This window comes from Bos indicus x Bos taurus, chromosome 17, assembly GCF_003369695.1.
Source record: "Bos indicus x Bos taurus breed Angus x Brahman F1 hybrid chromosome 17, Bos_hybrid_MaternalHap_v2.0, whole genome shotgun sequence".
In the NCBI taxonomy this organism is placed as follows: Eukaryota; Metazoa; Chordata; class Mammalia; order Artiodactyla; family Bovidae; genus Bos; species Bos indicus x Bos taurus.
This window is the reverse complement of record NC_040092.1, coordinates 18548206-18571370: the sequence shown is the minus strand read 5'-3', so window position 1 is coordinate 18571370 and position 23165 is coordinate 18548206. Positions and strand designations below refer to the sequence as shown.

The window sequence follows — 23165 nt, the reverse complement described above, 5'->3', positions numbered from 1 at the left end:
GTTGTTTTATCTTGCCTTTTTCTTATGAGTGAGAGTAATTGAGCATCTTTTTATAGAGGTATTTGTTTCCTGTTTGTGAAAATTTAGCTTTCCCAGTGGAAAAAATCAGTTTACAATTCGGTCCCCCTCGCCATGCCGTGTGTGTGTGAGTATGACTAAATAATGTGTACTTAGAGCTGTTTGCCCAAGCATCATTATTCTCTTGCTTGTGTACTTCATATCTGGTATTTATCCAGGAAGAGTTTTTATGACCCTGAGGACAAGTTGCTTATATTGCTTATTGTAGCAGATTTGAGGGTGGGGGGTGAGTCCCCTGCAGCCTGTGGGATCCTAGTTCCCCAGGATTGAACCCATGCTGCCTGCACTGGAAGCACAGAGTCCGAACCCCTGAACCACCAAGGCAGTCCCTGTAGCACATTAAATTTGTGCTGTATACAGACTCTCTATTTTCTTTAAATGGTGTGTTTGATTTGGAGACAGCTTCTTTATGTAACATGATTTCAAAAGTTCCTTATTTAAGCTGCTTTTTTTCTCCCCAATTAGTTGGTGACAAAGTTCCTGCTGATATAAGATTAACTTCCATCAAATCTACTACTCTAAGAGTTGACCAGTCAATTCTCACAGGTAAATATCATGTATTGGCAGGCTGCTTGGTTCCTGAGGCCCCTCAGATTCTATGCTGATGACTGAACTGACTCTTGCCCACTGTCCATTGATGGCGTTCCACCCTAATCTTTCCAAGATGTTTGTTTTGTAAAGCTTTATCAGTCTTTTTGCCAATAGATGCCAAGCTATGATTTTAAAACAGTTGGCTTTCATCTCATAAGACCTTCTTATATTTAAATTTTATTAGAAATTAGTTTTGAATTTAAAAGTTTTTTTAAAGGTTGAAAATTCCTTCAGTAGCCTGAGATAAAGTTGAAGCAGTGTTGTCGTCTCTCTGTTTTGTGGAAAGTGAATTAATTACCTAGTGTTTTTTTTCCAGGCAGGAAAAATAGACTCCAGGGAATACTGATCTCACACCTGACATACTTTGCAATAGTAAAATGTACAATTAACAAAAGTCAGCACCCTCCAAAATGGTGAACGTCTACTGCCTAAAATTTGAACACTAATTAGATTTGGGATTGTTCGGAACATTTTCCCGTTTTTGTTTGATAAAGGCACAGTCTAGGGTGGAGGGTTCATATTAACTGGAAGTAAGGTGGTCAGAAGATTAACTTAAACAATGCTAACCTGAATTAAATAGTGAGTAAATACAAAATTCAAAGATTTATCTGATGATTAGTTTTGAAAAGTAACTAAATGTCTTCGAAGTAGGACATGAGTAACCTGGACTCTGTATTTTTTATTGTTTCTTTATGAATAGCTTATCTACTAAAACTGCTGTTATCAGCAACAACCTGGAAGCTGATTAAGCCATAAAATGGTAGGGAATTGATCAGATTGTATATAAAATTCTCAAATTGTGCGTACAAAAATAATTTCCATTTTAAATAAAAATCATACTCTAGTTTTAGGCTAGATTGAAGAACCAGAGTCTCCTGTTAAATACTGAGAGAGAAATTTGCTTCCTGAAATTTGAGTTAACAGCTAGGGCCATGTTTCACCCTCTTTATATACCATTAACCCTTGAACAGTGTGTGTTTGAACTGCATGTGTTCACTTATCTGCAGATTTTTTTCATTAATAAACCAGTTGGTTGAATCCTCAGATGCAGAACTGCACATCCAGAGGAATCATATGTATACAGAGGGCCAGGCCTAAGTTCTGTGCAGATTTATGAATGCAGAGGGGTTGGCCCCCCAACTGCTGCTGCGTTGTTCAAGGGCCAGCTGCATTTCATAGGTGATTGTTAGGTTGAAACCAGGTTCAACGAGACATTGTGAAAGTTCTAAGAAGTGGTCTCTTACTCCATGTGGTCTTTTTTAGTGCTGCTGATAGCTGTTTTTCATTTTGGTTTATTAAAGTAGAATGGTTGATAAGTACCTGCAAATGTTATCTAGAACAGTGTTTTCATTTCTCATCTTTGGCATTATTGAACAAAAACAGGCTTTACAGTGGATGAGCCTCAGTATTCATATCTGTATCTACAGTTCATTCATTTTGTTAAAAGTAAATACACTTTCAGCTTTTTAACTATTATATACACACAATATGTGTGTATATATAAGTATACAATAAATCTACATCTGCTATATTAGAGTATAAAATGATACTTGAAAATGAACTAAATTTGAATAGTTAAGAAAATAAAGGTAATTGACTCGAATTTTACTTCAAAATTAAATTCCTTTATTTTGGTTTTTTTTTCTTGGATAAATTAGTTTCTTTTTTTTTTATTTATTTATTTTGATTGGAGGCTAATTACTTTACAATACTGTATTAGTTTCTGTTACTGCATTTTACTAGTTTATACCGTTTTGAATGAATTGGGGCTTTTTTCCCTTTTCCTGAGAGTGGTATTGGCACGAGTGAACGAGGGTACGAGGGTTCTAAGTGTGAGCCTTCTGTATCACCCCTGCTTAGGTGAATCTGTCTCTGTCATCAAGCACACTGACCCTGTCCCTGACCCGCGGGCTGTCAATCAAGATAAGAAGAACATGCTCTTTTCTGTAAGTACTTTGGATAAGATTTAACCTTTAAAGGGGTGTTTCCTTTAAAATGACGTGGATGATAACTGTGTATAGCTCACAATTAAAAGGTGTGTGTTTAGAAAGAAAGCAAATGTGGCAAATCATTAATAATTGGTGAGTCTGGGTGAAAAGTAAAATAGATGTTTATTGCACTGTTCCAATTTTTGTGTTAAAATTTTTTTGAAATATAAAGCTGGGAGATTTATAGTTTTTGTTTAGAATTTAAAGTGGTATTTCAAGTAGTAGGCTTTTGTGTGTTAACATGGGAATCTAACCACCCATAGTAAATTTTTAAAAAGTATTGCAGAGCTACAATGAAAATAATGAACTAGGAATTACAATAGAGCGGGGAGGGAAACCTTGCACTTTGAATACCGGTGCTTGAGTGGAGGTCCTCGAGGGCAGCTCCTGGTCCTGGTCGTCCTTCTTATTACGGGGATGAAAGGAGAGGTGGGGTTGTTGGAGCCAGAGGTAGAGAATGCTTAGGGTTGAGAGCCGTATAATGTTTGAAAGGTCAGAAACACAGAGGGGTTAAGCTCTGCTCCGGTCCAGAGCTCTCTGCAAGCCAGACTCAGTGAGTAGAGATTTCAGGTGGGCCAGTGTAAAGGACTCTGGGGCAAGTGGGTACCATTTTCATTTACGGAGAATCACAGAGAGATATACTACACCACCTGCCTTGAGGTATTGCTCATCATCAAAATGTGAAGGCTGGTTACCTGAGTAGTAGCCACTCGAAGGCCCAGTAGAATGTGGTGCATAGAGAGGCCCAGTAGAGAGTCTGGGTGCCCTCATCAAAATCCACACAAGTCTGAGTTTACTAGTCAGGATTTAAGTAGGATATAGTGTTAATCTCTTAACCAGTTCTCTCCTTCTGTCCTAGGGTACAAACATTGCTGCTGGCAAAGCGATGGGAGTGGTGGTGGCAACTGGAGTTAACACTGAAATTGGCAAGATCCGAGATGAGATGGTAGCAACAGAACAGGAGAGAACACCCCTCCAGCAGAAACTAGATGAGTTTGGGGAACAGCTGTCCAAAGTCATCTCCCTTATATGCATTGCGGTCTGGATCATAAACATTGGGCACTTCAATGACCCAGTTCATGGGGGCTCCTGGATCAGAGGTGCTATATACTACTTTAAGATTGCAGTAGCCCTGGCTGTAGCAGCCATTCCTGAAGGTCTGCCTGCTGTCATCACCACTTGCCTGGCGCTTGGAACTCGCAGAATGGCAAAGAAAAATGCCATTGTTCGAAGTCTCCCTTCCGTGGAAACCCTTGGTTGTACTTCTGTTATCTGCTCAGACAAGACGGGCACACTGACAACGAACCAGATGTCAGTCTGCAGGGTAAGTGGAAGTAGTTTAAAAATCTTTTCTGAGTTATGGTTGTTGATTCATCATAAGAATATGCCCTCATATCATTAAGAGCTTTATTGTTTTGTTAAATTTTATTTTTAATGTAGTTAACAATGATTTGTTGGTTTCGGGTGTACAGCATAGTGATTCAGAGATATATATATGTATATTCTTTTTAGATTCCTTTCCATTGTAGCTTATTAAAAAATACTGAGTATAGTTCCCTGTGCTATATAGTAGGTCCTTGTTGGTATGCAGTAGTGTATATATGTTAATCTCAAACTCCTAATTTTAACCCTTCCCTTTCCCCTTTGGTAACTGTAAGTTTCTTTTCTAGTCTATGGGTCTATTTTTATTTTTTAAATGAGTTAATTTGTATCTTTTTTTTTTGGTTCCACATACAAGTGGTATCACATTTGTTTTTGTCTTACTTACTTAGTATGATCTCTAGGTCTATCCATGTTGCTATTTGTTTCTTGTTTTAAAGCAATTATTATGTAGTGTTGCTAGTTTCAGGTGTACAGCAAAATGAATCGGTTATACATACACATAACATATGCTCACTCTTTAAAAGATTCTTTTCCCATATAGGGCATTACAAGAGTGTTGATCTGTTTTCTATATAATGGTGTGTATATGTCAACCCTAATCATCATCTTTGTCCAGTCATGTATCAATAGACAATTACTTGGTTGCATGTCTTAACTGATGTAAATAGTGCTGCTGTGAACATTGGGGTGCGTGTATCTTTTCAAATTAGTTTTCTCATTTCTGGATATATGCCCAGAAGTGGGATTGCTGGATCATAAAACTTTTGATTTATAGTTTGATACCTTTTATGTGCTTTAAGCAAATTGAATTGTATCTGCTGGAGGTTATCTACATGAGTGATATACTTGTATTGGGGAAGTAACTATAAGCAGTCTGTCAGTGTGTTAGATGACTATGCTTCCTTTATTTCCCTGTTCTTCTAAGTGTATGTATGTTAACACAAGCTTCAAAGTAAGAATTGTCTAAAACCAGCTAGTTATCTGCCTACATAAAATTCTAATTGGTATTTCCTTAACACATTGAATGAAACATGTTTTTCTTCTTGAAAAGTAAATAATTGTGTTTAACTTGCTTCATTTTGTGTTCATCCTTCCTTTTCTGATGTTGTTTTGACTATCACTTTAAGATAAAATAAACTGTTTAAACCTGCCCTAAGCAGAATAAGGAAATAATGTAAAGATACAGCTAAATGAAGTTCTTTCGTGTAATTCAATTTCCATAGGTTTTATTCAAACAACTTTGAGGTAGAAGGATGAGAAAAACAGTATAAACTTCCAGTTACAAAATAAATGTGTCATCGGTATGAAATGTACAGCGCGGGACAGATAGTAATAATGTAGTATCTATGTATGGTGGCAGATGATAACTAGACTTAACGATCATTTTGAAATGGATAGGAATATCACATCATTATCCCACGTACCAGCAAGTAATAACATAGTGTAGGTCAATTATACTTCAACAACAAACATAGAAAAAGAGCAGATTTGTGGTTATTAGTCTGGAGGGTGAGAAATTAGATGAAGGTGAACAAAAGGTACAAACTTCCAGTTAAATAGTAGGGAATGTCAGTGTACAACATGATAAGTGTAGTCAGCACTGCTGTATCTTATATGTGCAAGTTGTTAAGAGAGTAACTCTTCAGAATTCTCATCGCAAAGAAACAATTTTTTCTTATTTTGTATCTATATTAGAAGATGTATATTCACTAACTGATAGTCATTTCATGATGATTGTAAGTCACATCATTTGTACAAGTCAAAGTAATTTTTCAAAAGAGACACAACTCAAATGTTGAATGAAATTCATGTCAAAGATTCTGTTTGGGTCATTAGTTCAATGAAAGAAAATCAGTAAGATGGTAAAACTGGTTACAGGAACATGTGAGGAAGTGCTCAGTATTAGAATAGGACTTAGTGTGTGTTAGATTATAAAAACTGGTTAATATCACACAGGGAAATAAAACTAAGTTTATCTTTTATAGAGGACAAAAAGCCACAACTTCATAAAACATGAGCCTTTTTTATAATAGCACAGTGAAAGAATGTTAAAATTTTCCAGCACACTAAATCTTAAAATAAATGCCTGTTAAGTAATGCTTCTGAATGACATCGAAGGACATGCCATCATCCCCTTGGCCCTCTGGGTTTTAGATAATGGGTTTTTTTAGCATTAGAAATTGTTCTTGTTTTAATACATTGAACCCTCAGACTCTTTACTTACCGAATTTAAATTTGTGGTAATTTTTTGATATATGTACCCTCAACTCTTTGTGTTGTCCAAAACCCAGATTCTGATAGCCCAGTTGGTAAAGAAATAATGGACAGGTGTTCAAGTGGCAAGCTTCTAACTTGTCTTAAGTAGATGTAGATTGTAACTGAGCTACCTAAATTTTCTTTCCTTGGTCCCCAAAAATGTTGGATTTTTTCCTTGTATTTTCCCTTAAATAATCTGATTTCAAATGTACTGTTAAAGAAACAGCTTGCCTCTTTGTTCTCTTCTACCTTTTGGGGACAGAAAGCGGATGCTAATCAGTATTCCACAGGAGGTTTCTTGCAGTGGGTTGCATAACTGCCCTTGACTTAGGGGTACTTTCATCATGCAGTTTCTAAATGGTTTACTGGCTTGCAGTCTAAAAATGCCTGTGTGCATTCAGATTTAGTTTGTGTGGGTTAGAATTCTGAATGTCTTAGAATATTTTGTACTGTGGTATAGACCCAAAGAGCTTCACTTTTATAAACAGCGTCATTAAAGAAGTGACATGGTGTAGTCATAATGATGCCAACTTGCTTTGATAAGTCTTAGTGCAGTTAGTTTTTCACGTTTGACTTTGTCTGAATCATGTGGTATACTCCTCAAGAGGTTAGAAAACTTAGGCTCTGAGAAACTGTGCCATGGCTGAGGGTCCCACAACTTTTAATAGTAAGGTAAAGTTCAGTTTTCTGGTAGGAGAGATCGGTAAAATCTGTTTCTCTCTCCCACCTAATAATTGTGTAACCTTGAGCACGTCCTTTAACCTCTCTATTCCTTTTTTTCCTCTTCTGTAAATGTCAGACATTTTTGGAAGGAGCTTTCTGCCAAAATTCCTTTTTTAGATGTTGTATCTGCTAGGAAAAAAAACTGTAGGAATTGGTGATCTTGCTGCGTGTGACCTTGGACATGAATCTTTTCCTCATTTGACACACCAATTATATGTGTTTGAACTAGAGCCTTTTACCAGGAGTCATCACAGTTTTAAATCCCATTGTATATAATTTTTTTTTAATCCTTTTATCTCACAGCTTTAGTTCAGTTCCCAGGTTGATTTAGTTCTGAGTATACTTTTGAAATGAAGCTTCTGGAATTTAAAAGTATATGCTATATGATAAACAAATATTACGAGGGAAGGGAAGTTATTTTAAAACAAAATCAGATTTTCTTACAGAGTATGAGTCGGAATGCTCTGAAAAGATTTTTTAAAGCATTACATGGCTCTTTTTTTAACTTGAGTTTAACATGTTAAAAATTCTTTATTGTAGAATGGTTTGATGATTCCAAACTGGACTTCTGAATTACAATTGAAAAGCAAACCAAGAGGGGGGAAAAAATACCCTCACCTTAAAAAACTGGCTCATGTCACTTTATTATTCTGTAAACTTAAGAATTCCTTCCTAGAGCACGCTTCCATGTGTTATCGTCTTGGTAACATCAGTTCATTCAGCTCTGCGGGCTCATTACTATAGCCATGTGGTTGTGCAGCTTCATAGAAAATGAGCTATTGCCACAATAAAAAGTAAGTGGAAAGGAGTAGAGAAGCAATTTGTCTTATTTTACTTGGGGAATGTTTATGCAACTCTGATATGTGAGTTTATTCTTCCTAGGCTTTTACTCTTAGCTCTAAAGCAGGGATACCTAGGTCACTTTCTCAGCCTGCCATTTGGAATTCTGAGTATTCTAAAAAGTACTACTGAGTCTTTGGAACTGACTGGCCCAGAGTCCTCATAACTTGGTTTTCATGTAGGTTCTCTTTCTCCTCTGCTTGGTGCCATTGCTGCTTATTTATTTAGCACCTCAGTGATGCTGTTTTTCAGACTGTTAGATGAATGGGGAGGCAGTCTTGATAGTGTCTAGTTAGAATAAGGAACAATACTTATCATGCTGAGCTTCGACGCTTAAGTCAGAAGGGCCTTTTGTCTTAGCAAAGGTTATATGCTTCTAGCATATTTTTTTTTAATGTCTTTTAAACACTTAGGCTTTTTTTTTCTGTAGATGTTCATTCTGGACAAAGTTGAAGGTGATACCTGTTCCCTTAATGAGTTTACCATAACTGGATCAACATATGCACCTATTGGAGAAATGTGAGTAAACTTTCCTTGTCTTTTAAAGGCTCCACTTTGGTAGTTTGGTGACTGTACAGACTTGTAGTGTCTCTGAAATGTTCAGATAATTTTCCTGATGTAGTTCATGTGGGTTATCAAAATGGCCTACTTTAAAAAAAAATAAAATTGGTAACACATACCTGAAAATTGATACACAGTTGAAATCGATTGTTTAAGCCAGTGAACCTTTTTCATCTTTTGAAGCCTAAATTTTCAAGTGGGGTTTCTGTTTAGGTGAGTTTTGGGGGTGGTTTTTTATTTTTGTTTGTTTGCCATGCCACACAGTTTGTGGTCTCTTAGTTCCCCAACCAAGAATCAGACCCCAGGCCCCGGCAGTGAGAGCACCGAGTCCTAAGCACTGGACCACCAGGGAATTCCTGATTTTTCCTTATGGATGGATACCAGTGGTGGAGGAATTTCAGTAACTAAGAATTTCTGGTCTTTACTGATATCAGAGACACATTCTGTTACCGTCTCCAGCATCGGATTTCTAGGAGCCATCACTTGAATTCTTTTGAATGTTTGCCAATCTAGAGTACACAAAATTCTATTTATTAGTAAAAAAATAAAATGACCACAGTTGACCGCTTTATTTTTTTTCTTCGGACAGACATAAAGATGATAAACCAGTGAAATGTCATCAGTATGATGGTCTTGTGGAACTGGCGACAATTTGTGCTCTCTGTAATGACTCTGCTTTGGATTACAATGAGGTGAGCCTCCTCATAAATGAGAAACTAGACCTGGCTGTTTCTAGTTCAAGGGTGCGGTGGGTGGGATGAAAATCTAGCCTTCCTTCCTCCCTTTTTGAAAGTACGAGTTCCTGATTTTATTTGCCCTTTCCATTAAGAGCTTGTCTCTTATCAGAGCCAGCATGATCTACCCAAAGAAAGCTGGGAGCCTTTCATAATATTCTCTGTGGCTGAGCATTGCAGTTACTCACCTAGGAGTTGTAGCATACATGATGTTCTCTTCTGTGTGTAGCTTAGTTACTATAAATGAGTAAAACCCAGGATACTTTTTCCTGAAAGTATAGGGTGTTGATCTTGGCTTTTTAAGATGGGTATCATTGCATCCTTGAGGACAGGTTGAGGCTTAGAAGGTTGTTTTGATGATGTTATTATGTAAAATTTAACCAACAGAAAACCTTCTTTCCTTCCTTTTTAAATTATAAACAGTGAGATACATTTTTTGGTTTCTAAAGACAAGCCAGTCCCCAACAGAAACAGAATATAAATTCTATAGAATGATAAATAATGACATGGAATTACAAATACTATTTGCAGGCTCTCATGTTTCAGTTAATACTGTGATTATTTGCTTCTAGTTCTGGGGAATGAAAGACCTAATTATTAGAAGAAGAACAAACACACAGCTGTCCTTTGAGTTCATTTGTAATTATTTGGATCATGTGCTCCAGGATAGGATAAAAATGACCCAAAGAACAATGATGTAATGGAGGACAGAGTGTCCTTCTCTGGAAAAAAGTCATTATTAAAGGAAATTTCCTTGTTTTTACTACTTTTCCCTTTTTGTAATTTGTATGCTTTCACCTATTACAGGCAAAGGGTGTGTATGAAAAAGTTGGAGAAGCTACAGAGACTGCTCTCACCTGCCTGGTAGAGAAGATGAATGTATTTGATACTGAATTGAAGGGTCTTTCTAAAATAGAACGAGCAAATGCCTGCAACTCGGTCAGTATTTGAGCTTGGTGGTGTTCATGCTGCCCATCGCTCCTACCATATGTCCTCAGTCCACCCACTCACTCTCTTATTAGACAACTTACTCTATACTTTATTTCCTCAAACTCTCTCTCAGTGTCTCCTCCATCTTCGCTATAAGATAAATTGATCTGGCCATTTGACTAAGAAAATAAAAGTTGTCAATGGACAGTTTCCATATGCAGCCACCTGTGCTGTGACATGTACTCTTTCTGCTCCCAGTAAAACCCGGCTGCTCCTTGTCCAATAAGCCCCAGCATCTCTCCTGCATTATCAGTCTCCTGTCTCTACTGGATCTTCAGTAGAGAAATAATAGTTGTTTTTTATCTTAAAACTTCTTCACTTAAGCACCCTGCTTCTTTTCCTTCATGGTAAAATGTCTCAAAGAACCGTTTTTATGTATTATTTCACTTTTCCCATTTTCTTGAGTCCACTCCAGTCACGCTTTTGCCTCCTTCCAGTCTATCAAAACTTCTTATCAAAGTTGCCCATGACCTTGTGTTAAATGGTCTAATTGTTTATGCAAGTGTAGTACTAAAAGTTCACAGAGCAAAAGTTGACAGAAATAAAAGGTAAACTGGACAGATTTACAATTAGAGTTAGAGATTTTAACACACCTATCTCAAAAATTGATAGAACAAGCAGATGAAAAAAAATCAGGATATGGAGCAACACTTATAATATACTTAACCCTTATTTCTCTTGTGCTGCTCCTAATATGCTTTTCAGATCCATAAGGAACAGTTTACCAGAATACACAATATTGCTGGTCCATGAAGCAAGACTCAACAAATTACAAAGGATTGTACAGACTGTTGTTGACCATGATAGAATTAAACTAGAAATCAATTAAAAAGATACATAAGTTTCCATCTGAAGAAAATGGAAAAACAAATACAAGTAGAAGGAAGTAGGAAATAATAAAGACAAGACCAGAAAGCTGTTCTGAAAATTTTTATATCAGTAAATTTGACAGCATAGAAGAAATCAACAAATCCTCTCAGTAGCACAGCTTTCTAAGCTGACATTTTTCTAAGAAAAATGGAATAAACTGTTAAATTAACTGGATCTATAATTCAAAATCTACACTTCCCCTCAAATTATTCAGGCCCAGTTGTGCCAACACTGAAGAAATACAAGTTTTCAGGAAATACAAGTTTCCTGGCTGTCCAGTGGTTAGGACTTGACACTTGCCCTCAAGCTGTACAGTGTGGCCACACCAAAAATGGCAGAGAACGAAACCTTTATCACCAGCATAACCCTGATAGCAAAACCTGACATTGATGTAACTTTCATAATACAGAAGTAGAGATTCTCAGCATAATGTTAGCAAATTAAATCTAGTAGTAATTAAAACTTTGACATGCTGTATTTATTTGAGCAGAATTACTACAACTATGGTGAGTGGAGTAGCAATACGGGGGGGTGCAGGTGTGTCTTGTTAGGTGTGCGAACACTAGACAAATGTGTGGTCCCTCACCTATTCTCCCTTGCCTGTCGGAGCCCCAGAGCCAGGATTCTCTTAGGCTGAGCAGGGTGGCAGGCAGGGTGGACTGGCCTGTTGAGGAGACCCAGGTGCTGGAGGCCAACCAGATGGTCAGTGTCTGCCAGCAGCTGTTGCAGATGGTTTTACTCAGGTTTAGCTGCACCAAGTGTGTGAGGTCACAGAACCCAGTGACAGTTCATTGCAGGACAGATCCAGCATGTGGCCCCAGAAAGAGCTGGCAGCTCCATGACATGGACCTTGTTCAGGTTGCTCAGGCTCAGGCCTAGTGTTTGCTGACCGACTTGTCGCTTGTGGTCATGGTGATGCCCGCTGAATGGACCTAAGCAATAACCTCTGTTCTAGCCAGAGTGGTGAGTGGTTGCTGAGCTGAGAAGCAGAGTAAGCAACATGCGAACAAGATGTTACCATACACGAAGGTCAGGGTGACAGGCAGCGGCAGGTAAAATTAGAATAAGAGGAAGAGAAGAAGCCTAGATGCCCAGAAGCAACCAAAGGAAGCTCAGAAATGGAAGCTGCAGAAGCCAGAGAATAGGGGTTGAAGAGACTATGAGGACAAGCAGGAGCAGAAGAGACCCAGGAGGAAACAAGTCAGGCCCTGGAGTCTGCGTCTGGTCCTGCCCTTGCAGACCTGGAAGCACAGAGCCGCTCTGCAACAGGGTGAACGCCGTCTCCCTGCAGTGCATGCGGGGGGTGTCAGCGCGGTCTGCAGTGGGTCCTCCAGACCTGTTCCCAGTACCCACTGCCTCCCAGCCTTGGAGTTTAGGTTTCTTCAGAGTTGGGCTCTGCTACACACAAGCTCTTAGTGTCAGACCTATATACCTGTCATCTCCAAGGGGCAGCCAGTCAGGGCTTGAGGCTCCTCGTCGTAGCACTTTAGTGCAACTCTTCCTTCAGTCAGGGTTTTCTGGTAGAAGAAAGAAACAGGAGGTTATAAATACAGCCTTCCTAGTTATATATATGGTGACTTTCTTTCATCCTTCCCTGGGTATCGAGAGCAGATGAGGCAGTGTTTTGGGGGAGTAGGGTGGCACCTCACGGCACAGGTAGCCTAAGGTGGGCAGCAGTGCACCTGTTAAAGACATCGACTATTTAAACATTTAGTCCCACGCCAAATCTCAGCTTGTAAAAAGGACTTTAGGGCCATCCAGTCCGGTCTCACACTTGCAGGCAGGGAAACAGGCCCTCAGTGACTTGCCGTCTCACAGTGTGAGGGAGAATGAGACTCTAGCACTCTGTTCCCTTTATGTCGGTTTGCCCCTTTGATACTTTCCAGGGAAATCAAAACTCTGCCAGAATGGAGGGTGCCTCAGCTGAAGTATAGAGTCTTTCACAGTGACTCGATTCCTGCTTCACAACCAACAGTCTCGCAGCCACAAGGGTCTCAGGCCTCTCCTGTGGCATCCTGCCCAGACTCATGGTTTCCATGAAACAAGTCCGGGTCCTTTGTTTCTATTTTAGGGAATTCACCACACTTGTCAGTAAGCAAAGCCACATTGTCTGATAGCTCTATTATTAGTTGGTGTTTGACTAAACCCTTCAGAGGCAACCTGAAGGCTGAAGTTTGGAATTGCTTGATGACCTGTAACTACTCCATGAAGGGAAACAACTAGCAGCAATAGAGCAGGACCAGCTTTTAAGGCCGAGTGGCCCCTTGGATAGGACTGTTGGATTTCACAGCCCTGGTCCTGGAAGCAGTGGCTTTGTTCTCTCCACCCAGGATGTATCTAGGTGGCACTAGTGGTAAAGAACCCACCTGCCAGTGCAGGAGAAGTAAAAGATGCAGGTTCCGTCCAAGGATTGGGAAGACCCCCTGGAGGAGGGCATGGCAACCCACTCCAGTGTCCTGCCTGGAAAGTCCATGGGCAGACAATACACAGGGTCACAGAGAGTCAGACTGAAGTGATCGAGCACACAGGATGTATCTGGTGTCAAGGTCACACCTCTCTCAGAGTCACTCACATTCTTGCAGTCTTCCCAGAGCCATTGGTACAAACGCTTAATGGAAACTAAATACATGGGCATTCCCTGGTGGCACAGTGGTTAAGACTCTGCGCTACCTCTGCAGGGAGCACTGGCTTGATCCCTGTAAGATGGCCGTGTGGTGTGTGCCACCAACAAGCCCCACCCTGAAAAAAATAATAAACATATAGATATATAATAGTCAGATAATGTCGAATTTAGTGATTGTCCTTTTATTGCTCTGGCTGAGAGGATGGCTTTATTCTACTCATAATTGCCTCTGTTGGATGCTGAGGTTCTTTGGGATTTTTACAGTTATTAAATGTTTGTCTGAATGAGGGGAAAATCCATGTAATTCACCACATAATTGAATAAAGGCAGAATATCATAAGATCATTTAATTCAGAAAAGGCATCTGATAAAATTTAATCTCAGTTTATGATAAAAACTAAGCAAGCATCTTCTGGCTGATGGTGTAATTACACAAAGTTAACATTCCTAATGGGCTCAGAGAATTTACTCTCAACATTTCTATTCAGTGTAGTCCTGGCAGCCCTAGTTCATGTAATAAGGTAAGAAAAAGAAAGCCAACAAAAAATTGGAAAGGATAAAGTATGTTGATTTTTATGGTAATATGGCTATATATAGAGATAAACCAATGGAATCTGAATCTAAAGATTAATTCTCAGTTTTTGTTTAACCTGAGCTGTCAGTTTATCCTCTCAGTCTCTCCCTCCCTAAGAGAGTCCTTTACTTGTTCTCCCCCCAACCCCATCTCCTTGGCTGTATCTTCCAAGAGGCTCCAGGGCCCAGGCCTCGGCTTTTCTGTCTGCAGTTATACTCCCTTGAACTCTTCTCTTCTTATGACTTTAGATATTGTTACTATGCTGACATCTAATATAGCCACTAGCTGTCTATAAAGTATTTAAAATATTGAAGTGGTGTGGTGTCCCTTGCCCTTCCTTCGGTTAATTCTTAACATAACTGCCAGAGCATGAAACTCTCCTTTGTCTTCCCGTTTTACTTGTTATTAAAAAAGCCAGATGCCTTACAGTGACTTTGAGGATGCTACAGCCTGCTTCTGCAACCCCTGCTGTTAACCCCGAACCTTTCTTGCAAACTCGCTTCTAGCCATGTTGCCCTGGAGGCTCCTTGAACTGCTTGGTCACGTCAGTCTGCATAATGTTCTCTCTGCTCACACTCACACATCGTTCATGTTTTTACTCAAATATTGCCTTCTCAGTACTGTATGTAAAATTGTAACCTAGACATACATAATTTTCTCTTCCTTGCTTATTTTAAAATTTTTTCTCCATGGCACTTATAATCTACTTTCACGTTCTGGTACGTCTTTCCCAGACTAGAGGGTAAGTTTTATGAGGGTGGGAACTTGTCTGTTTATTGTCTATTGCTACATCTCCATTGCCTGTCACATAATAAGTATTTAGTGAATGTTTAACTGTTAAAAGTCAAAAGTTTATAGAAATTGCTATCCAATAATATTCCATATATGTTCTTTTTATAGGTCATTAAACAATTGATGAAAAAGGAATTTACTCTAGAGTTTTCACGTGATAGAAAATCAATGTCAGTTTATTGTACACCAAACAAACCAAGTCGGACATCAATGAGCAAAATGTTTGTGAAGGCAAGTACAGCAGACTGCAATTAAACGTTCTTACCAGGATTAGAATCCCGAGTGAGCCAGTAAGTAAAATTATTGTTCTAACATTTCCAGGGTGCTCCTGAAGGTGTCATTGACAGGTGTACCCACATTCGAGTCGGAAGTACTAAAGTGCCCATGACTCCTGGAGTCAAGCAGAAGATCATGTCTGTCATTCGGGAATGGGGCAGTGGCAGTGACACACTGCGATGCCTGGCCTTGGCCACTCACGACAACCCACTAAGGAGAGAAGAAATGAACCTTGAGGACTCTGCCAACTTCATCAAATACGAGGTTCGCTCATGAAAAGCTTCACCCGCACCCTGCACATTCACTGTGTTTAGGTAGCACTCCTTCAATAAAAGGTCAGATGAGTTTCGATTTTGCTGAGAAAGGGGTGTGGTTATTTGTTTTCCTGCAGGCCGAACGTATCATCTTTATAATTTTAAGTTGCTGCTTCAAACACACACAGTTAACAGTTTAATACAGGCCTGTTACTTTCAAAGTACAATCAAGGCTAAAAACCTGCTTTGCTGCTCTCATGTACCTCAAGATAATTTAAAAATTGGGGACATTTTCAAAATATTCATTAATTAGTGACTCAAATTGTTCAAGTGGAAAGATCCTGTCTACTTCTGCTCTTGGAATTCTTTCCTTTCGGGTATGTGGCTTCCTGAAGTCTTGAACAAGGAAGTTTCAAGTTCAAATTTGATACTATGGGTCACTGATTGGCTGCTGTCAATATGTTCCTATTCTTCAGTATATTTTTTCTTTAAGAATATTATTAATGAAAGCTCAAGAATTATTTGGTGTCAAGAATGTAGTGATATTTTTGCTTCTGATTTATTAGAGTTAATACTGTTCTTCATTGGATTTACATTAACAATCAGTGGTGTGAATTTTGCCATAAGAAAATGCAGAAACCTTTGCTCTCCGCACTAAGGGGGGAAAAACAGAATTTCCTGTATTGACATAAGGTGATTATTTCACCATAGACCAATCTGACTTTCGTTGGCTGTGTGGGCATGCTGGACCCTCCGAGAATTGAAGTGGCCTCCTCTGTGAAGCTGTGCCGGCAGGCAGGCATCAGAGTCATCATGATCACGGGTGACAACAAGGGCACTGCTGTGGCCATCTGCCGCCGCATTGGCATCTTCAGGCAGGACGAGGACGTGACAGCCAAGGCCTTCACAGGTCGCGAGTTTGATGAGCTCAGTCCTTCAGCCCAGAGAGAAGCCTGCTTGAATGCTCGCTGTTTTGCTCGAGTTGAACCTTCCCACAAGTCTAAAATTGTAGAATTTCTTCAGTCGTTTGATGAGATTACAGCTATGGTGAGTGTCTGTAGACATGTACAGGTAACAAACTGCACGAACACAGCAGATTCTAATTCTGATCATTAAATTTTTAGTAATAGGTCCCATATTTGGAAATTCTTTTTTTGTCATGATCTGGGCTGTTTCTCAAGGATTCTATTGGCATGCAAGATTCTGGGGAAGTTTAAGACCTAGAAGCCTGCGTCAGTCACAGGGGACGTATTTGCCATGGTTAAAATGTATGTGTTGTATCTCACATTTCTAAAAGCCGATTTAGGACCTAACTACGCCGTACTCTATCACACACTTGGAAAACCTCGCCTGAAGTGAGATGGTACTGGTGATGTGTTCTCTGAGAACAGCTTGTTGATGAAGCATCTCCCGTAGTCTTCCTTGCATCTGATTTTTCACCAAGATGTTAACATTGTGTCATGCTTGCGTTTGCTGCTTGTCTATGAAACTTTTCAGTTTTTAAAACAATTTTGTTGCTAAAAACCAGCTGTTCTAGTTGTCTTCCTCTTTCCTCCCCTTCCGTTCTTTCTCCAAGGAAAGCACCATTCTGGATTCAGTCCTGGGTGTTCAGTGAAAGTATAGAAAACATACACGGGAATGATAGTTTCCTATCTGTAGACAATATTTAAGTATTTTTGGCCATAAATGGCATATTATAGTTTATGTATTTGTCTGCATTTGCTCTATTTGAGATTTATCCATATGGATACACGTATTTTGTTGTTTTGTTTGGTAAAATAAGTAATAACAGTTTGAAGACCCCTTTGTTCTACTTCCTCTGAAGTGTCACCTGTAAGTTCATTTGGCAGTTTCACATTTCCCAGGTTAAAATGTGTTCTGTGACACCAGCTTACAAAAACAAAAACTCTCCCAGAAAACTTAGCTGCCCAGAGGCCCAACAGCTCCATTCATTCCCTGGCTTCGGGATGGCCAAGTGATTGTTGGCAATGTGTGTATTAGGTAACAGGTGTGCAAATCAGTGGTGGGTTTCTTGGCCTTTCAGACTGGAGACGGTGTAAATGATGCTCCTGCTCTGAAGAAATCTGAGATCGGCATTGCTATGGGCTCTGGCACCGCCGTAGCTAAAACAGCCTCTGAGATGGTCCTGGCTGATGACAACTTCTCCACCATTGTGGCTGCCGTGGAGGAAGGACGGGCCATATACAACAACATGAAGCAGTTCATCCGCTACCTCATCTCATCTAATGTCGGGGAGGTTGTCTGGTGAGTCCCCGTGGCAGACTGTGCGTCTCCCTCGGCTGGTGGTTCATGTGGCAGCAGCTTTGCTCTCGGTGCAGTGGGAGGGGTGGGCGGCAGGTGGAGGGTGAGGCCCTAGTGGAGGTAAAGGTGCTCCTCTGGCCCCCAGGAGGGCTGCCTGCGACTACCGCAGTGTGCAGAGGACACACTTGAACAGAGAAAGGGGTTTGAATTAACTGTATAATATGACATCAAATTCTTGGCCTTCTAAAAGTTAATTTGGAATTTGGGTATAATAAACGTTTTATGATTACTCAGGGGAAAAGTTATTTCAAGTAATCGTTGCTGTCCACCAATTTTTATGGGAGAGGAGGGGATGTTGATGTTAAATAGTGGGCAAAAATAATTTGGGGTCTTTCTCTTCTTTCCTTGGGTGGACACAGTATTTTCCTAACAGCAGCCCTTGGATTTCCTGAGGCTTTAATTCCTGTCCAGCTGCTCTGGGTCAATCTGGTGACAGATGGCCTGCCTGCCACTGCCCTGGGGTTCAACCCTCCTGATCTGGACATTATGAACAAACCACCCCGGAACCCAAAGGAACCACTGATCAGTGGGTGGCTCTTTTTCCGTTACCTGGCTATTGGCTGTGAGTATGGTTTTTTATATTATTTTTTAAAAAATACTATTTATTTGGCTGCATTGGGTCTTAGTTTGCGGCATACAGGATCTTTCGTTGCGTCATACAAACTCTTGCGGCATGTGGGATCTAGTTCCTGACGAGGGATCGAATCCCAGCCCCTGCACTGGGAGCATGGAGCCTTAGCCACTATATTACTGACTTTTAAACAAAACGTTTATGAGTCCAAACATTTCATAAATTCATCCCTTAAAAGCACATTTTTTTTTTCTATCCCCATATTAGGGTAGCACAATATGGCAGCTGTCCTCTTTCAGGTTAATGAGCTATGTATCCAGTTTACAGTAAGGTTAGTCCCTCGTTTTAGGGCTTTTGTTCTTCCTTTGGCCTTTGTGAATTAGGTTCTCAGATTTAACCCATGGGCAAAGGAAATAACAGGGGCAACTCAGGCCTTACCTCACCAAGACTCCCTTTCCCTGAGTGAGAGCAGGGTCCTGTGCATTTATCAGCAGTGTTGGCTCTTCTGCATGTGTTGTCACTGTCCACCTCATCCTGACCCAGGATGCTGCTTCTCTCTCTCTCTTTTCGTAGGTTAGGAAAGTGAGGTCCAGAGAGGCTAAATGACGTCCCTAGGATCCCACAGGGCTTCCCTGATGGCTCAGTGGGTAAAGAATCCGCCCACAATACAGGAGACACAGGAGACGCAAGTTTGATTCCCGGGTTGGGAAGATCCCCTGGAGAAGGGCATGGCAACCCAATCCAGGATTCTTGTCTGGAGACTCCCATGGACAAAGGAGCCTGGCATGCTAGAGTCCAAAGGGTCGCAGAGTCAGACACGACTGAGTGACCGCACACCCACAGGGTCCCATAGGAGACTCTTTCAGTAAATTGACGTGACTTAACACTCAGAGCGTAAAACAGGAGGACTCTCAGCCAGCCAGTGCCCCAGCAGCAGTCTCTCCTGTGGCTTCCCAGCAAACGGATCTGTCTTACGTATTTACTTCCGCAAGTGATGCTGTGCTGTAAGCGGCTGTGTCTGAGCCTTGTCGTTGCATTGTTCTCCCTCTTTGTTGGGTAGTTCTGTGTCGGTACACCACCTGCCCACGGTTTTGTTGCGATTGCTGGGCTAGAGGGTATGCACGCTTGGACCTTGAGTGGCTACTACTGCACTGGGACAGTCTATTCGCAAGTCCCCGTGTTCTCTGCTACCCTTTGTTGCTTCTTTGTAATTTGAATTCAAAAGTAATTGGGGGCGGGGATAGTCCCAGAAGTGGCTTTGAGCACTGTCGTGTGCTTAGTGTTCTGCACTAACTGCTCTAGTGGCCTTTCCATGTGGGGGTTCTGCCAGGACTCTGATGGAGCAAAGACACTAGAGTGTCACTGGAAACCTAAGTTTGCCAAGCAGTCATGGAGGGGTGATCTGGTGCTCTAGCACAGTGTGGCATCACATGGACGACAGGTACCCGAGCCTTAACGTACTGGCTGCTGGTTAGAGAGGGCATGACTGGTGTAAAGGTCCTCCCAATTCTAGTAGTTCTAGCAGGTTCTTTCCTCACAGATTCTCAAAGGAGAAGCTGCCTAGTTCTTCTGCACCACAGACATCCCCTCATTGTGGAGACCCTCTAACTGCTTTAGCTGATGCGAGTTAGCAGGTGCTGGTGGTGGCACAGGCTCAGTGACCCCACGTCTCTGATCTCCGTCCCGGGGGTTGGCCCATGAAGCAGTACCTGCAGAGATGCTGCAAGCTGTGAACCCCATGTGTATTAGCGTCGTGATATTTGTTCCAGGTTACGTTGGCGCTGCTACGGTGGGTGCTGCTGCGTGGTGGTTCATTGCTGCCGAGGGTGGTCCAAGAGTGTCCTTCTACCAGCTGGTACGTAGCCATCTTTCTTTCTGTACCTTAAATGCAGATGCATTGTAAGCCTTCACGTACAAGGGTGTCCTTGAGCTTTCTGTGGTTTGGATGTCTGTCAAATACTCTTAAGAACTGAACAATAAGCAGTTGCATCTAAGATTGTTCTGAAAGACCAGGGCTTCTCTGGGAAATGGGGTGAGGTCGTGTGTGGGGCTGTGTTCTGGGCTTAGTGTGGAATGTGTGTGGACCTTGGAAATGTCTTTGGCTGATTGGGAACTTGGTGTCGGGCTTTTGTTGCAGAGTCATTTCCTACAGTGCAAAGAGGACAACCCGGACTTTGAAGGCGTGGATTGTGCGGTCTTTGAATCCCCATATCCAATGACAATGGCGCTCTCTGTTCTAGTAACTATAGAGATGTGCAACGCCCTCAACAGGTCCGTGACTCTTGTTAACGTGCCGGGGGATTGTGTGTGTCATGGTTGATTTAGAGTCATAGGAAAGCTCTGCCCTCCCCAAAAGGAAGAACAAGCAGCACCGGTTTTAAGAGCTTAAGTCATCATCGCCTCCAGGAAGCAGTGGGAGTGCTTAGCCACATGTTCCTTAAGAGACAGCAGAGGCCAAAAATAGGGACTTCAGTGCCCACAGGGAAGGAGCTGTTGCCCTTTAGCATCAAGACAGACGGTATCATCTAATTATGCCAGTGACAAAAATGGAAATTTCAAAATAGCCTAAGTGTCAAGGGCAATTGAGAGCAGCTTTGAACCCACTGAAATAAGATCACTCTGCCGAAGCCTAGATTTAAGTTGAAATCTGTCCTACATCTGAATGTTATTCCTTAACTTTGCCACCGTAGAAACTTAATACAATTAGGTCAGTGGGCAATGCCAAGGCAGCCGTCGACCTTACTGAAGTGTGATTCCGAACAGACTCTGTCAGTGAGGGCACATGCCTTTGCCCTTTGGTGGGCATATTTCACCTGCCTCTCCTTGTTCCACAGCTTGTCTGAAAACCAGTCCTTGCTGAGGATGCCCCCTTGGGAGAACATATGGCTCGTGGGCTCCATCTGCCTGTCGATGTCGCTCCACTTCCTAATCCTTTACGTGGAACCCTTGCCAGTAAGCAGTGTGGGGAGCCCGTTTGGGGCCTGTCTGCCTGTCCAGCAAGTTGGGGAGCTTGATGAGGTTTCTTTGTGTTTCAGCTTATTTTCCAGATCACACCGCTGAATGTGACCCAATGGCTGATGGTGCTGAAAATCTCCTTGCCTGTGATTCTAATGGATGAGACCCTCAAGTTTGTGGCCCGCAACTACCTAGAACCTGGTAAAGAGTGTGTGCAGCCTGCCACCAAACCCTGCTCGTTTTCGGCATGCACCGATGGGATCTCCTGGCCCTTTGTGCTGCTCATAATGCCCCTGGTGATCTGGGTCTATAGCACAGACACTAACTTTAGTGATATGTTCTGGTCTTGACTGACAGTTTTGCATAAAGAAGATGTTTAACTTAATCAATTAATTTTTTATTGTTTAAAGCAACTGTCTATTTCTGCTGAACTTTCACATGAACATATTGGCTGGTGAAGGAAGTTTCATATTCTAGATTTTGTTTTGCTTTTTCTGACTTCAGTGGGGCAAGATTTTCCTTTTTTATACACATAATTAAAGTGTCCATTGACATGTACAGAGAACTAACACTATTTTATGCAAATATTTTTTTGTAGATGAAAAAAAGCATGTACAGTGTTCTGTTTAATACTCATCCTTGTAAAAAAAATAGTTGAGCCAGCAGACATTGTCAGCAAATTAATTGGCAGCAGATTTTAGGAAGTGAATGTGTGTGGTTTTTTTCTAAAACTAAATAGCATGTATTGTGTCTTTTGCATGATCATCTGGATTTAATCTGAGATCACAGTCTAATTTTTATTCATAAGCCAATTTTTCTGCACTGAGCAGAGTACTGCTACCTCAGTCAGTATTTTTTGGTTTGCCACCCCTCCACCCCTCAGCCCTGTGTTCACCTCCACCCCCACCCTGCTCGCTGCTTCTCCTGTAGGGTTTTGATGGTTCTGTTTACATCAGTCTTAACAAGAGGTATGCTTGTTCTCGCTTGTGCAGAAAACATTGTTCCAGATTCAATCGACTGGGTTCATGTCCCCTCACATAGTTTTTAAGGTTATTTATTTAAATGTCTAATGTATTTTATTGCTACAGACATTGTTTTGCCAACATTGCCTATTTCAGTGGCACTTCACAATCTAGTTTAAAAAGAAAAATAAAACATTTTAAATGGACAGAGAAAAATAACCGTCTTGTTTTTAACTATTAAGTGGCTTAGTTCTCTTAGGTTCTTAGCTCAGAATTATTTACTGTGCTCGAGGGGAAGAAGGATCCTGTTCTGCTGCGTAGGTCATTGTAGGAATTTTATTTTTGGTGTATAGGCGCTAATTGTCATTTGTGATACATTTTTATGCAAGTTTCTGCTGGCCTATTTTAGCCTGGTGTAGAGGACATAAGGGGGTGTGTGTGTGTGTGTGTGTGTGTTTTGTAAAATTTGTAAATAGCACATGACCAAATGAACATATTGTATAGAACTATTTTTATTTGAATGTGGCACTAACCACCACCATTGTTACTATGATAAATGTTTGCGCATGTTCGAGATCAGTCTTACCAACAGTGTATAAGTCATTAACAGTCCTAACTGTGGTGTTTTCCTCCAATGCCTTCCAACATCCATCAACTAACGTGAGTATTCCCTGGAATTTGGATGCTTTAGCCTAAAGGTGACTGCCACTAAATGAGCTGGCTGTGTAAGACACTGATGAGTCAGGCACCCTGAGAGGAGCGGGTACACGATACATGGCACCTGTGGGCTGGAGTGGCTGCTCTAGATGCCACCCACTACCT

The 23165-nt window shown here is 41.0% G+C and overlaps 1 protein-coding gene across 2 annotated transcripts in view; it reads left to right on the top strand.

Moving 5' to 3' along the window:
- The window catches only part of ATP2A2 (ATPase sarcoplasmic/endoplasmic reticulum Ca2+ transporting 2), a 57996-nt gene that overhangs the window by 31891 nt on the left and 2940 nt on the right, over positions 1–23165 (top strand). The window contains exons 6-20 of one of the 2 annotated variants that reach the window (XR_003515221.1): positions 544–624; positions 2530–2615; positions 3517–3981; positions 8290–8378; positions 9010–9112; positions 9962–10093; positions 15112–15234; positions 15325–15543; positions 16245–16580; positions 17578–17798; positions 18215–18417; positions 20196–20281; positions 20564–20697; positions 21261–21378; positions 21462–23003. Coding sequence is in view for 1 of the 2 variants with exons in the window: in XM_027566815.1 (XP_027422616.1) it covers positions 544–624; positions 2530–2615; positions 3517–3981; positions 8290–8378; positions 9010–9112; positions 9962–10093; positions 15112–15234; positions 15325–15543; positions 16245–16580; positions 17578–17798; positions 18215–18417; positions 20196–20281; positions 20564–20697; positions 21261–21378; positions 21462–21582 (2517 nt within the window). In the remaining variant the exon portion in view is untranslated. The remainder of the gene's footprint in view (positions 1–543; positions 625–2529; positions 2616–3516; positions 3982–8289; positions 8379–9009; positions 9113–9961; positions 10094–15111; positions 15235–15324; positions 15544–16244; positions 16581–17577; positions 17799–18214; positions 18418–20195; positions 20282–20563; positions 20698–21260; positions 21379–21461; positions 23004–23165) is intronic. The other variant, XM_027566815.1, reaches the window with a different exon arrangement.